Source organism: Oryx dammah, unplaced genomic scaffold (genome assembly GCF_014754425.2).
Source record: "Oryx dammah isolate SB20612 unplaced genomic scaffold, SCBI_Odam_1.1 HiC_scaffold_28, whole genome shotgun sequence".
NCBI classification, from domain to species: domain Eukaryota; kingdom Metazoa; phylum Chordata; class Mammalia; order Artiodactyla; family Bovidae; genus Oryx; species Oryx dammah.
The window spans coordinates 45,237,414-45,253,724 of record NW_024070212.1 but is presented as its reverse complement, the minus strand read 5'-3'; the positions used below and the strand labels follow the sequence as shown (position 1 = coordinate 45,253,724).

General features: G+C 36.9%; 1 protein-coding gene across 4 annotated transcripts in view; it reads left to right on the top strand.

The window, feature by feature from the left end:
• Nucleotides 1-7,448: 7,448 nt before the first annotated feature.
• The window catches only part of PTBP2 (polypyrimidine tract binding protein 2), an 84,635-nt gene continuing 75,772 nt past the window's right edge, over nt 7,449-16,311 (top strand). For 3 of the 4 annotated variants that reach the window (XM_040232249.1, XM_040232250.1, XM_040232251.1), the window contains exons 1-2: nt 7,451-7,553; nt 9,215-9,245. In XM_040232249.1, coding sequence (XP_040088183.1) covers nt 7,546-7,553; nt 9,215-9,245 — 39 coding nt within the window. In that variant the 5' untranslated portion in view covers nt 7,451-7,545. Of the gene's footprint in view, nt 7,554-9,214; nt 9,246-16,311 lie in introns of all 4 variants that reach the window. The other variant, XM_040232248.1, reaches the window with a different exon arrangement.

The following is a 16,311-nucleotide window of genomic DNA, read 5'->3' as shown; positions in this document are numbered from 1 at the left end:
TCCTTGACCCAACCTCTGTTTTCAATGGAATGCCATGCTCTGATTAGCCTTAGGTCTGGATGACCTGATTATCACTCTGGAAGGAGAGGGATGATTACTTTGATTGGCTTACCCCTCACCAAATTGCATGGCTATCCATAAAGAGAATAGGGCTGCCAACAATATTGTTCTCTACCATTATCCTGGTACAACTATTTTTTTTTAAGAACACATTCCAACTAAACAAAGTCCATGGTAAAAATTTGAGTCAAATATAATGGAACTATTACCTTCTTAATTGAATACTTTTATTTTATTAAGAATCCTAATTGCTTTGGGTCCATGCTTCATATTTTCTGTATAGAATGTATCAGCAAACCACATACCCCTGAATATGCAGAATCTTTTACAGTTGTTTTTAAAACCTAAATAGGAGAATTTACATTTATATTCCTATTGAATTCCTTCCAATATCATTTTGAATACTGATTTTATCTTCCTAATATAAAGTACCTGTCACTTGCAAATTTGGAAAAAATACTTCACCATAAATATTAAATACATTAAATAAGGACAAAATCATATTCATTTCTTCTTCCTTAAAAACATACGTTATTTTCTCTAATAGCAAATGGGTGTAGAGGGTAAGAGATCAGACTTGAAGTAACAATGCTGCAACAGAAATATCCGTTGCAAGATAATTAAGAGATTTAACCAAATCTGAACAATTTTCAGCTCTCATTTCTCAGCTTTTCATTGCCAGTGTTAAGGAGCAAATGTATTCAAATTACTTTGAACACTCTAGATTATTAAAATAGATTTTGAAAAGGCCGAAGGTTTCATTTGTTATTTGTTAATTTGTTCATTTGTGTGAAGTTAACAAAGAAAGTTAGTTTGGAAGAGTTACTCATTCCAGGAATGAGCTTCAAAGCTGTAGTTTTATTTGCAGACCACTTGTCAGTCATCATTTGTGTGGTTATTTGCATAAAGGTAAGTAAATTATAATGTGGATTTTATAATACATTTATACTACTTCATAGTTTATGATATTATAAAGCAAAATGATGTTGTTTCTTTTGTATTTAGCATATTTTTCATCTTTTACTTTTCTGTGCATTTTTCTTTATTTTTCACATTCGCTCCCCTAGTTTAGTTCTTTATGCATGATCATTCTAAAAACTGCTGATCCGCTTAAACTATTGTGTTCTCTTCCAAGAATAATCTTTATTATATGCACAATATAGAAAGGACAGCCAGCTATGCTGAGCTTTTTTCAGTTAACATGTAGATAAGCAGTCATTTTTGCAGAATACAAAAGAGGCAATGTTTGTGCTAAGACAGTCCTTTGCTAGCTGCCATCTAATCCTTTCTTTTTTTAATGTAAAATTTATTTTTACCAAAGTAACACATGCACAAAACTTAAAAAGTAAGTAGTTTTAGAAGATTTACCATGAAATAAACAAAATCCAAACTATACTCTTTTGTCTCACCCTTTTCTTATCCCCAAGTATTATACCCCAGAAACAACTGCATTCAACTCTTCTTCCTGATTTTCCTGGTATTTATCTCCATGCTTCTGAAGAGTATGTTCATCTGCCATTTTCTCACCTATCAATGCTAGACATTATCTATTGGCTTCCTACTTTGGAATATGAGAATTTGCACTCCCATCACATATATATATGCATACATCTATGCTTCTCTTCCATCCTCCCATGAAATTGCTTCACACTCTTAATTTTATTAATATTCAATGCTTACATTTTTATGGAGATGTAACTATTTTTATAACTGATTCACAGTGTACATGATCATATCTCCTTACAACTTTTTGTTTATCTTGAAGCTAGCTTTTAAAACATTTCCATGTATCTTTTATTAATTTTTCCCTTAAGCTTGCCAACAGTGCTATAAAACTCTGCTCAATATATTCAGACACTTTCAGTCTATAAGCTCCATGTTTTTCCTTGGAGAAATGTTTCCTGGAGCTCTCTGGTCTCTGGAACCCTACGACTGCTATATGACTGTATAGCTGTTTGCCTAGGCCTTCTTTCATTGATACCTAATTTTCTTCTCTTACTTGTTGGCTCTCTGGTTTCCTGGGTACCAAGTCTTCTTTACTGATACATTGCTTCATTGGGAAATATATCTTCCAGAAGACTGCCAAATAAAAAATGCATAGGGAATAGACTTTTTGATGTTTAGTATATCCAGAGGTGGGTTTCCCTGGTGGCTCAGCTGGTAAAGAATCCACCTGCAATTTTGGAGACCTGGGTTTGATCCCTGGGTTGGGAAGATTCCCCTGGAGAAGGGAAAGGCTGCAGGTCAAGAAGAAAGAGTTAGAACTGGACATGGAACACCAGACTGGTTCCAAATTGGGAAAGGAGTACGTCAAGGCTGTATATTGTCATCCTGCTTTTTAACTTACATGCAGAGTACATCATGAGAAATGCCAGGCTGGATGAAGCATAAGCTGGAATCAAAATTGCCAGAAGAAATATCAGTACATCATGAGAAACACTGGGCTGGAAGAAGCACAAGCTGGAATTAAGATTGCTGGGAGAAATATCAATAACCTCAGATATGCAGATGATACCACCCTTATGGCAGAAAATGAAGAAGAGCTAAAAAGCCTCTTGATGAAAGTGAAAGTGGAGAGTGAGAAGCTGGCTTAAAACTAAACATTCAAAAAATGAAGATCATGGCATCCAGTCTCATCATTTCATGGCAAACAGAAGGGGAAACAATGGAAACAGTGTCCGACTTTATTTTCTTGAGCTTCAAAATCACTGCAGATGGTGACTGCAACAATGAAATTAAAAGATGCTTGCTCCTTGAAAGAGAAGCTATGACCAACCTAGACAGCATATTAAAAAGCACAGACATTACTTTGCCAACAGAGGTCCATCTAGTCAAAGCTATGGTTTTTCCAGTAGTCATGTATGGATGTGAGAGTTGGACTATAAAGAAAGCTGAGCCCGTAAGAATTGATGCTTTTGAACTGTGGTGTTGGAGAAGACTCTTGAGAGTCCTTTGGACTGAAAGGAGATCCAACCAGTCAATCCTAAAGGAAATCAGTATCCAACCAGTCAAACCTAAAGGACTGAGTATTCATTGGAAGAACAGATGCTGAAGCTGAAACTCCAATACTTTGGCCACTTGATGCAAAGAAATGACTCATTGGAAAGACCCTGATGCTGGGAAAGATTGAAGGCAGGAAGAAAAGGGGACGACAGAGGATGAGATGGTTGGATGGCATCACTGAATTGATGGACATGAGTTTGAGCAAGCTCTGGGAGTTGGTGATGAACAGGGAAGCCTGGCATGCTGTAGTCTATGGGTTGCAGAGTCGGACTGAGCGACTGAACTGAACTGAACTGATATCTAGAGGTATCTTTATTCTACTTTCACAATTGATACTTTAGAAAGGAATCCTTTCAGTACTGAGCTTTGTGTGACATTTGCCTAAGGTTGAGGAGGGAGGTGGGCATTGAACAGGTGAAATTAGTACATTAGTACAGTTTTACTTTGGATGTTTCTTGTTATAAGTGAGGCTGAGGATTTATAATTTTTGCTTTTACTTTCCTATAATGTTTGTTAAATTTCATTCATATGCTTTCCCATTTTTAAAATTTGGTTATTGGACTTTGATTTTTTTATTTTTAGGAACTCCTTGTATATTAGAGATAGCAGCCCTTTTTAATGATAAGAATTGGTAATATTTTCCTGCAAGGACTCAAGCACCTGTGGGGTAATTTGGTAGCATCCTTTAAAATAAAAAGTGAATTCTACCCAGAAATTTATAGTATCTATCCAGAAGATATATTCATACATGTGAAAAATGACCTAGAAATAGGAATATTCATCACAAAATTGTTTGTAAATAGCAAGATTGGAGGCAACATAAGTATTATCTATGAGTTCTAGTTAAAGAAATCATGATTCTTATTTGATGGAATATTATGCAGCTACATATAAAGAATGGGGGCTTCCCTGGTGGCTCAGTGGTAAAGAAAAACTGCCTGCCAAGGCAGGAGACATGTGTTTGATCCCTGGGTTGCAAAGGTCCCCTGGAGAAGGAAATGGCAACTTACCTCAGTATTCTTGCCTGGGAAATCCCATGGCCAGAAGAACCTGGTGGGCTATAGTCCATAAGGTTGCAAAGAGTCAGACATGACTGAGTGACTGAGCCTGCACATTGACATATATAAAGAATAACATAATTCTTAATGTGGTTACTGATAAGGACAGATCTCTAAGATATATTTTTAAGTTAAAAAATAAGTTACAGGACAATGTGTACTGTGGTTACTACTTTGTAATAAAACCTATGTAACTCTGTATGTAATCAATTTATACATTAAATATATATATATGGAAGAATATACCAGTAAACTGGTAGGATGGGTTTCCTCAGTAGCTAGAGTTAAAGATACGTGCTTTTTCCAGTTCACAGATTTATTGATATACAATTTGCATATTATAAAAATCACTAGTATTAAGTGTATAATTCAATGAATTTTTTAATATTTAGTATATTGTATAACTATCACCACAATTTACTTTTAGAATATTTCCATTAGCCTAAAAATACATACTCCCCTGGAATTATCTAATTGATCCTATGATCATTTCCTCTTTTCATAAGAAGAAAAGCGGCATAAAAAAGTTAAAGGAAGTCTTTAGTAATATAGGCAGGAAAGATGTAAAGCTAGGAATAAAATCAGAATATTATGAAAAGAGCCTATCTCCTATTTTTATTGCATCAATATTAGACCTCATTTTGACTTAACATACACTGAAATTTAGATTTAATCATTGTTCACATAAGTGTAAATCTCTGTAAAAGGTCAAAACATTTACCATTCAGAGGAGAAAGAACAAATCATTATACTGAAAAAAGATATTGAAATGAAAATAATACTGTACAAGCACTTTAATTTTTATTGCCTTATTTTGTTAGGAAGTCATAAACACTAATATAGTCTTGTCATATATTACAAAGGTTGATCATCTGCTAATGTTGAGATTAATAATCTCCACCATGGTTAACTCATAAAATCACATAAATCTCGATTTGGATGAGGTTTTAGAAATTTATCTATGACATTTCCCCAGATTTATTCCACTAGATATCAGCCAATCTAATTATGTTAGTGATGTGTTTAACCTTTGTGAAAGTCTCTATATAGGTTTATTTATATGAATATTATTGGTGCTAAAAAATCCAAGGGCCAAAAAATTGCAACCTGTTCCTTCTCAAGTGAATAATAATACTTAGTAACAACAACAACAACAACAAAATAGGATGATGATAGCACCCTTTATTCCTTTATTGAGCATTTACTCTATCCCATCAGTGAGCTAGAGTTCTGCTTTACATACATTAGGACTTTTAAGGTCAGTCATCTGGGATGAAGGCCTTATTTTTAATCCCATTTTTATTTATAGTAGAGGAAATCCCATTAACATCAGTGAATGCAACTTTTTCCTGGAGAGGCTAATGAACATGTCTAGTGTCACACATCTACTGAATGAAAAGAGCTCTGATTTGAATCCAATCTTTAATCAGAATGCTTTTGTGATATAGTTGTTACATTAGTCTCACTTCTGGTCCTATGTTGTATCATCCTTTTGTTTTATTTCTTTATTTCACTTTATGTATTTTACCTACTACTTTTTGTGTCTTGACTTGTAAAGAAACTTAAATTTTTTCTAGAAAGTGATGGGTCTAAACAAGCAAGCACACGGACTATTGTCTGTCCGTAGTCTTGTATTTTATTAGGAGAAAAAAAAAAAGAAAAACACGTTTTTGTGAATATTAGTTTGGTCTTGGTTAACAGGATAAATTTTGTTTGTTTGTTTTGCCACTTAAGGACAGAAGTTTCCTTTGGTGGAGCAGTTTGTCTTTGCCAAGATAAAAGAAGAGCTAATGAATCAACACTGATTGAGTCACTGTTGGGGAGTACAGCGAATTATGATGGAGTTCCTGGCCTTTGGGAGCTTACCTATTTTTAATCGCTGAGTGAAAATACATGTTCAAAACCACAAACGTTTGAAAAGTGATTATTAATGGCACTGATAATGGGTCCTCTATGTATCACAAGTTAATGTTAAAGGCAAAGGGAAGACACTGTAGGAAATAATGGTTATTATTTTTTTAAGAAATTCTAATCCGTAAAGCAAATCAAGAATTCTTAACATGTGAGTGCTCTGAAGAGTTCTGTTTGGACCAGATGTTCTCTAAGTTTTGTTCAAGTTAAAAACAATGTAATTTTATGAATCATAAAGTATATTTAGTACAGTGAAATTCCAAATAGTAAATGGATAAGAGGTTTGCATGAAGGAGATACCAGAAAACCCAGAGTAGTCATTGAGAGTAATTGGAGAGACAGACCATTTTTCATTTCCAGGATTAGAAGTGTGCGTATGTGTGTGCTGTGGTTGCGGTGTAAGGATGGAGGATAGAGAAAAGTCGCCCACTGAGCAAATTTTTCAAAAACGGATGCCTTTTCAAACGTTGAGCCTCTGATAAAAATACTTTAAAGGAATTGTCCAATATGCTTTTAAGATTTAAAAGGAGACCGGTGAGAGATATAGAAAAGGGAGTCAATTTGAGTAGCCCATCGTAGTGTTTCCTCCATCTTTAAAGATGGAGCTAGTACTTCCATCCCCACTTGCTCTTTCAAGCCTCCAAATGGTAGATCTTACTGTTGGTAGCAGATTTCTTACCAACTGTTTAATGTATCTCTCAACCTGTGTTCTTTCCCATCCAGGTATTGTGAATATTTCCTACAGGTGCACACTAATCATCAGCTGAGTGAGGTGAGAATCATATCTTCCTCCACTTGGAACTTCAAGTGTCGGGAAGCAAAAGCCTGTTTCAATCTGATGTCTACTTGCTTCAGAAGCACTGTTTTCACTAAAGCAGTGGTCTTGGTTAATGGGATAAAGTTTCTTTTGGTTTTTGGTTTTGAGAGGACGGAGGGGTCTGTTAATAAAAGATGGCATAGTAAAAATAAAAAGAAAAAAGCTATGAAATAGTTTTTTATTGGCCCATCTAAGTCGACGGTAGCCAAGTTGGGACCTGCTTTGGAGGGAAAAGTGGAGAAGGTCTTTGGGCAGTCCTGCGATCCAGGGAACACCCTCCCGAGGTCCAGGGCAGTAGGTGTGGAGGGCTGGGTGCTAGTCCACCCACACCGCCCTGAGAGGGCAACAGGGACTTCGAGGAGGAACGTACAATAGAAACCAAGCAAGCCATTCTGCTCAGCAACAGGCCGAGGCCCAGAGCGCAAAGGGCGGAGGGCCCCAGGCGCGCGGCGGCGCGTTGGAGGCCACTGCGGCGGCGCCCCCTCCCCGTCGTCCCCGCGCCCCGCCGCTCGCCGCCCGCAGCCGGGCGCCGGCGCGCTCGGCTCTTTCCGCCGCCGCCGCCGCCACGCGCTGCCCCGTGCGCTCCGGCACCTTCGGCAATTTCCGTCGGGCTCTAGCCGCCATTTTCTCTCCGCTTGTGTGTCTCGCCAGCTGCGTGGCTCGGTTCTTGTGAGCGAAGCTTTGTTCGGTTCGGCAATGGACGGGTAGGTAACGGGGTTGGCGAGGTGGTGTGTGAGAGGGGAGTGGGGCCCCGCCTGTGGCCCCGTCCGGGGTCGGGCAGAAACCCTCTGGCGGCCCCTCCCAGGGCTGGGCTGCCGTTACCCAACCCCCGCCCCATCGCACACACCCCTCCCTGGGCTTCCCCCGGCGGGCTCCGGTCGAGAAAACGGGAAGAAAGCGGACTCGTAGGCTTGGCCGGCACCGGGGCGACGACCCCGAGAAGCAGCGGGTCTTGGAGGGGCGGCGAGGGATGGGGTGGGGGCCCCAGAACGTCTCGCCCGGCCCTTCCCCCCTCCTAGGAGCCATTTCTATCCGCAGCCGGGGACCCGGACCCCGGACGAGCGGTTCTGGTGGGAGCGAGTGTAGCGGCCGGAGAGCGAGGCCTACGTTGGGGGGAGGGGGCGGCTCCCCGCTGAGAGAACGGAGGGCCCCCTCCCCGGACCCCCTCCCTAGAAGTCCCAGGCCTTCTCGGCCCCGCCTGGCTCGCCCTGGCTGGGGGAGATGCCGGTGGCGGGAGCTCCGGGGAGAGCTAAGTGGGAGCCGCGGGGGAAGGGGGGCGGGGAGGCGTGCGGCGGCGGGAGGAAGGGGGAGGGCAGATGTCACACTCCTTTGTTTTCACTGGAGTCTGCTGGTGGGGGCGGGAGGCTGAAAACTGCCTTTTTGTGCGGCCTAAGAACGTTGAAGGCTTGGCAGAAGGGCCCAGAAATTAAATCATCTCAAATACGAAGTGTTTGTGGTGGACATCAGTCACATGGGCAAAGGCTAAGAGCTGTGGCAGGAAGAAGAGCAGATAGTAAACACAGGGCCATCTTTTCAGCTACTTTGACCAGTTTCTGGAAAAACAAAAACAACTCTTAAAAAGCCAGAACCATCTGCATCTTTGAGGCTGGCGATAGAATGCTAAGTAAGTGAGGTGAGGCAAAGGCTTCGGGAAATGATAGGAGACCAGGGTTTCCCTTGTACTTAACGCTCCACACCTGAAAAGACTCTAATAGTTCAACTCATTGTTAAAGGAGGCACCCTTTAGGGAGAAATATAGCCGTATTCAGCCCGTTTGGGAGCATAGGAAAACAGTATCTTTTATTGGAATCAGTGACTGTATTTTGAAGGGTCAGAAGTAAAATACGAGGTTTTTTTAAGCATCTGGAGTTTGATGTTTTTTAAAGATACCAAGTGCAGATCTAATAAAAGTTAACAGACTAACGAAATTTGAGTCATCCTAGAGGTTCTCTAAAGATTATTTTCTAGATGAAACAAATCCAGATTTCACCGTTTTCCCCAGATCAACATGGAAATAGATGGCAAAATTTGTACTGAATTTCATGTTTCCTTATCCTATTAAGATTACTAAAGAGTTGAATTAAGTTTCTAACCTAAGTGTAGCGGGACATTATGTAGGCTTTGGGATTTTGTTCTTTTTGCTATTTGAAATTAAAAAAACAAAACAAAACACTGAAACTGTTTCCTCACACGTTTGAAAGTCATTTCTAGAGAAAGCTTGTTCCACTGACCATCTTTGTGTGTGTGTTTCCATCTGCATTTCAAGTGGAAGATTTATGAATGATGAACTACCCTAAAAAGTTTCAGTCAAACAATGACCGTTTGAATAACTAGAGGTTGAAGCTTTTGTTTGTTTGTTTTACAGAATTGTCACTGAGGTTGCAGTTGGCGTAAAGGTAGGAAAACAGTGTTTAAAACTAATGAAAACTGGGTTCCTCGGTCTACTTAGTGTATTATCATCATTAATGGAAACTTTCTGTTGACTTTTGAAAACTATAATATAGCTTACAAAAATTCCAGTGGAAAATACTTGTTGAATTTTTAAAATTGGTTTATATAAATAGTTTTAACCTAAATAGACAACCATAAATTTTTCTAGAAAAGCAGTCTCTGAGAATAACATTTTAAAGTATGAATGGTGTTCAAAGAATTGAAAAAGTTTTCAGACATGGCTTCTTGTAAATATAAAATGATAACCCAATTTTCTGAGAGGAACTTACAGTTTTAAATGGACAGATAAGTGATTTGACCTAAATGATATAGTAATATAAAATTTTTTTCACTCTGCTTTTCTGTTATGAAGTCTGAGATATTTTCACCAGTGATAAGCTTCATTAGAAATCAGTTCACCCTGATTTTTAAAGAGAATAAAGAAACTTGTTCGGGCAGTTAGCTTAAAATTTGAGTCAGAAGTTATAGAGTTGGTTTGTGTGTCTATTAAAGAAAGTTAGTCCTTACAGTAGAGATTGTTTAGAATCTTTCCTCACTCACTTTGGCCAGAAAAATTATTCATACTTTAAACCTTAGATCTAGTGCTTAGGCTTTTCATTTCCTTGAATCTTTGTACATTTTAACATTGGGATGTATTACAAATTTTTGTTTGTAAACCTTTCTGCCCTGTTAGGGCACGATTCTTAAATCTTTAATTTTCCAAACCTGGCAAAATGTCTTTCAAGCCTAGATCTCAAATACTTGTTGGATGCAAGACGTTTACCTCCTTCAAGTGTTGAGTGGTCATGAGCGGCAGTTTGCTCTCAAAAGTCCAGTTATTTCTGACCGTTCTAAATAGTTTTTGGCATTCTTAAAATTTCATCAATAACAGTGTGATATTCTTTAGAACACTTGGAGATATTTTGTGTTTTCTTGCTTATTTTCTGTCCTTTCTATCTAGTAAATTAGTTAAACGCTCGTCCACGCTGTACTATTTTGCCTTATCTGTTAAGTTCATATTGTGTAGATTGAGGGAGAAGTAATGAGCTTTTTGTGGGAAGGTGTATTTATTTTTATTCAGCAATGCTATTTTCTAAGTTAAGAGGGTCAGATGTAGTTACCATCCAAGCATATCTTCTGGTAGTGAATTTTTAAAAAGAATATAAATGATGCAAGTCTGAGTTGTCAATTACTGGATAAGGAGAAAAGGAATTCACAAAACCTAGAACAAGCAGAAAGAAATGAAGATGCTTTGAAGAGGGTGTTCAGATGTGGTTTATTGACAGTTTTATACATTAGTAGTTTGAAGAGGGAATGTTAGAAAATGATGTTAAAGTGGTTGCTAACCTTTTTTTGGTCTGTTGTTTAATATAAAAGTTTTGATAAGTTGTATTTTTATAATCTGCTAGGATAATGGTTAAGAATTTTTCCTTTGGCGTCAGATTTATGTGCCAAGTAATTAAGGTTTCATGAAATTTTAAAAAGTAATACATGTGTGTAGTTAAAAAAAATTCAAGTGAAAAATATTTCTCCCTGATTTCCAGTCCTTTTTCTTAGGTGTAGGTAATTATGTAAAAAATTTTTTGGTGCTTTTTTTTTTTTCCTGAACTTACTAGTTTACATATTACCACACATATAAACATCCTTGTTTAGTTACACAAATGGATTCATGTCATGTGTACTGGCCTATATTGTGTCTTAAAAAAAAAAAGCTTTATTGAGCTATAATTTGAGATAAACCACCTATATTTAAGGTATACAGTGTTTTGACATATATACACCTATGAACCACTACTATTATCCTGGGGATAATGAACCCCAGGAGTATCGTTTTGCCCCTTTGTAATTCCTCCCTTCTGCCTTTCTTTCCCCAACCAACCACTGATCTGCTTTCTGTCACTGTAGATTAGTTTGCAGTTTTTAGAATTTTCAACAAAGAGTCATACAGTATGTATCCTCTTTCCCTGGATCATTCCACTCGGCATTATATTGGAATTTCAGCCATGTTGTGTATCAGTAGTTCGTTCCTTTTTATTGCTTAGTAGTACTACATTGTACAGACATACAGCAGTTTGTTTTATCCACACAGCTCTTGATGGACATTTGGATTGTTTCCAGTTTGAGTCTATTATAAATAAAGTTTCTGTGAACATTCCTGTGCGGGTCTTTTTGTAAACAAGTGCTTTCATTTCTCTTGGGGAAATGACGTAGAATGGCTAGATGATATAGTTAGGCAAATGTTTAACTTTTTAACGAATTGCAGTTTTCCAAAGTGGTTAAATTTTTACATTGCTACCAGTTTACTGCTGGTGGCGTCCTCCATCTGCATCCTCTCTAGTGCTTGTTACTGTTTTTTAATTATAGACAGTCTCATGGATGTGAACTGGTAATCTCTTTGTCGTTTTATTTTTCATTTTTCTAGTGTCTTTGGTGTTGAACAACTTTTCATGGACTTTTTTGCAAGCTGTATGTCATTGGTTAAGTATTTAAATGTCCACGTTTCGAATTGATTTATTTCTGTAAGTTTTGAGAAGTCTACATTCTGGTTATAGGTTCTTTATCAGATATATGGTTTACAGTATTTTCTGCCTTTTTTGTTTTGATTTTCTCAACGGTGTTTTGAAAAATAGCATTTTTTAATTCTGATGAATTTAAGTCTAACAGGTGTTTGTTAGTGTAGCTCATGGTTTTGGTCATATCTGAGTCATCCTTAGGGCTACCCTGGTGGCTCAGTGAGTGCTTCCCAGTGGATCAGGGCTAAAGAAACCACCTGCAATGCAGAAGATACGGGTTTGATCCCTGGGTTAGGAAGATTCCCTGGAGAAGGAAATGGCAACCCACTCTAGTATTTTTCCCTGGTAAATACCATGGACAGAGGAACCTGGTGGGTTGCAGTCCATGGAGTCACAAAAGAGTCTGAAGTGACTTAGCAACTAAGTAACAAAAACAGGTCATTTTTGTGAAACCCAGGGTCACAAAGATTTCTCCTTTGTTTTCTGATAGATTTTATAGTTTTTAGTTTTACATTTAAGTTCTTTTTAACTTTTTTTAATATGATGCAATGTATGGATCAAGATTTTTTGGATTTGGATATGGACATTCACTTTTTTTAGCATGATTTGTTGAAAAGACTTTTTTTCTATTGAATTGGCTGTGCATCTTGGTCAAAAACAATTATGTATCTACATATGATTCTTTGTCTGTACTGTATTCTTTTCCATTGACCCGTTTTTGTCTGTTTAGTAGCCAAAAATGTACTGTCTTAATTACTGTAGTTTTATATCAGATCTTGAAATAAAGTAGAACTTTGTTCATTTACAAAGTTGTTTTGGCTCTTCTGGGTCCTTTACATTTTCCTATGAGTCAGTCTCTACAGAAAGGCCTGCTGGGATTTAATTGAAATTAACTTGAATCAATAGAGCAATTTTGGGAAAATTAACATTTTAATGTTGAGTTTTTTCACCCATGAACACAAATTATCTTAACATTTAATTCAGTCTTTTACTTTCTGGAGCAGTGTTTTTAGTTTTCACTATACAGATTTTTTTTTTACTCAGATTTATCCTTATTTTGTGGGTTTTTTTGGTGTTATTCTAAGTAATATTTAAAACAAATGTCCATTTGTTATTAATATATAGAAATAAAGATTATTTTTGCCTATTGCTTTTGTATTTAGCACATTTGCCAGACATTTTTATTACAGGGTACAGTTTTTTGGTAGATGCCATCAGATTTTCTGTGTACACTGTTTATCATATTTTCTATCTGAATGTCTTTTCTTTTTCTTACCTATGGCATTTAGTTGTTCAGTCACTAAGTATGAAAAGGCATCTAGTGCAATGTTTAAATAAGGAGAGCAAGCATTCTTACTTTGTTGCTCAAATTAAATACATTAAACGACATTACTTTTTTCCTAAATGTTTTGGTACAGTTCACCAGTGAAGCTATATGGGTTTGCTCTTTTTGTGGAAGGTTTTAAACTACACATTCAATTTATTGAATAGATATAGGACTATTCAGATTATCCTTTTGCGTGAACTTTGGCAATTTTGTTTTCATAGAATTAGTCTGTTTCATCAAAGTTGCTAAACTTTTGCATCAAAGTTGCTAAACTTATTTGTAGGGTTGTTTGTTGTATTACATTTTTATGTTTTTAATAACTAGCATCTATAGTGATGTCATCTCTCTCATTCCTGATACCGATAATTAGTGTCTTCTCTTTTCCCTTATCAGTCTGGCTAGAAATACATTGATTTTATTAATTTAAATAATCAGTTTTTGGCTTCATGTGTTTTCCATTTCTCATTGATTTCTGCTGTATTCATGTTCTGCTTTGTATTTAGTTTGCTTTTTTCGTATTTAATATTAAAGTTGATGTAGTTGACATGGTATCTTTTCTAATACAGAAGATTGTTATGTATTTTCATATAAATATTGCTTTCATGGCATCCCTCAAGTTTTGACATGTAAGCATCTTTTCATTCAGTTCAGAGTACATCTACTATGTTTATTTCTTTGACCCATGGGTTATTGAGAGGTATGTTATTTAATTTCCAGGTATTTGGAATTTTTCCATATACTTTGTTTCTAATTTAATTCACTGTGCCTGGAGAACATATTTTGGAGGACTTGAATCTTTGTAATTTTTTATTTTATGGTTTAGATATCATATATCCTGTTAATTTTCTTTATAGAGAGATGTATTCTGTTGTTGGGCGATGTGTTCTGTACATGTCAATTAGGTCATGCTTATTGGTAATGTTGTTCAAATGATGTCTTTCTATTGCTGTCACTCACTGAAAAAATGATATTGAAGTCTCCTATATTGTGCATTCATTTGTTTTGCCTTGCTTTTCTATCATTTTCACTTCATATTTTTGAAATTACAATTAGTGCATAAATATTTAAGATTACTATGTCCTCTTGATATATTCACCTCTTTATTATTATACAAAGACCATTTTTCGTGGTAACCTTCTTTGCTTTAAGGTATACTTTTTCTAATATTAATACAGTCATCTTGGATTTGAGTAGAGTTCACAAAAGTAGGTATATCTTTTTCCATTGTGTTACTTTCAGACTATTTGTATCCTTCAGTTTAAACTGTAGTTCTTGTTAGGCTACAGGTGGTCAGAGTATTCGAGCTTCAGCTTCAGCATCAGTCCTTCCAGTGAATATTCAGGGTTCATATTCTTTAGGATTGACTGGTTTGATCTCCTTGCTTTCCAGGGAACTCTGAAGCGTTTTTTCCAGCACCACAGTTCAAAGTATCATTTTTTAAGCGCTCAGCCTTCTTCACAGTCCAACTCTCACATCTGTACATGATTACTGGAAAAACCATAGCTTTGACTATATGAACCTTTTTTGACAAAGTGATGTCTCTGCTTTTTAATGTGCTGTCTAGTTTTGTCATAGCTTTTCTTCCAAGGAGCGAGTGTCTTTTAATTTCATGGCTGCAGTCATTGTCTGCAGTTATTTTGGAGCCCAGGAAGATAAAATCTGTCACTTGTTTCCACTTTTTCCCCTTCTGTTTGCCATTAAGTGGTGGGACCAGATGATATGATCTTAGTTTTTTTAAATTTTGAGTTTTCAAGCCAACTTTTTCACTCCCCATTTTCACCCTCATCATGAGGCGTTTGTAGTTCCTCCTGGCTCTCTGCCATTAAAGTATTAAAATACTTCTCCCCCTTTGGCCTGTGTACTATTGTTATTATAACATTTTACTTTTACATGTTATAAATTCTATAGTGCATTCTTTAGCCATTTATCTTTTTAAAAGACTTAAACAACAAGAGAAATAACCTTCTACTTTACATAGTTATGCACGTGCATTGAATACTCAGGGAGGATTCTCTGCAGAATTTCCAGAGTTCTCTGTGCAGCTCTCTCTTGAACTCTGCCAAACAAACTTGAGCTGCTTTGATCTTGGATTTTTGACTTTTAACTCTCAGGGAATTTTTGAAGATCAACCCGGTTTCCTTATTGGAGCTGGGCCTTGACCTGGACTTTCTCAAGCCAGTAAGCCGGAACAATCATGGCCTATCCCATGGTCCGTCATTGTCTAATGTCCAGTGGTCTTGAAAAACAGTGTTGTATATGTTATGTGTGACTTTTTTGTTTTCCTAAGTAGGGCAGAGATTGGTGCATTGTTACACCTTCTTGGTCAGAAGTAGAAGTTCACTTAAAAAATTTACTTAGTATGGTCTCTGCAATTATAGTTTTGTCTTCTTTGTTACATGGGTGCATCACAGTGCAGTTGCTTTACACATCACAGCTTAGTTCCGCATCGACTAATATTTTGATTTAATTATTTTTGCAGTTAACAAGTGAGCATATTAAAAGTAAAAATACTGTGTCAAATTAAATTACAGCTGAAGAGTTTATTAAAACCACAATGCCAAGAGGATTCTTACTCATTTGTTTTCCACAATTGTGTATGGGAGTGCTTGTTTTTCTGCACCCTTACCAATTCTGAGTTTTAAACAAAATTTAGAATATTAGCTAATTTTAGGGTAAAAAAAAGCTTTGTAATTTATATTTTGAAATAGCTGAGATTTTAAAACTTTGGTTTTCTGTTTCTGTGAACTGCCTCTTTGAATATATGATCTATTTTAATGATTATCTTGTTTGTCCAACTCTATATGAAAAGATAATTGATTCATATGCATTTTAGGTACTTTTTCCTACAGTTTTGTTACTTTTTTGATACAGTTTTGGGCATTTAGATGTTGTTGCCCACCAGGCTCCCTGGTCCATGGGGCTCTCCAAGCAAGAATACTGGAGTGGGAAGTCATTCCCTTCTCTGGGGGATTCTCCCAACCCAGGAATCAAACCCGTGTCTCCTGCATTGCAGGCAGTTCTTTACCATCTGAGCCACCAGGGAAGCCCATTTGAATTGTTAAGTAGTATAATTCAGCTTTTTTTTCTGTTTGATACTTAAACATTTTAAACTTAAGTTTCTTTAGAATTGAGATTACAAACTTTGAATATTAAATGTGATTGTACATAAAAAGTATTTTCCATGAACTAAGT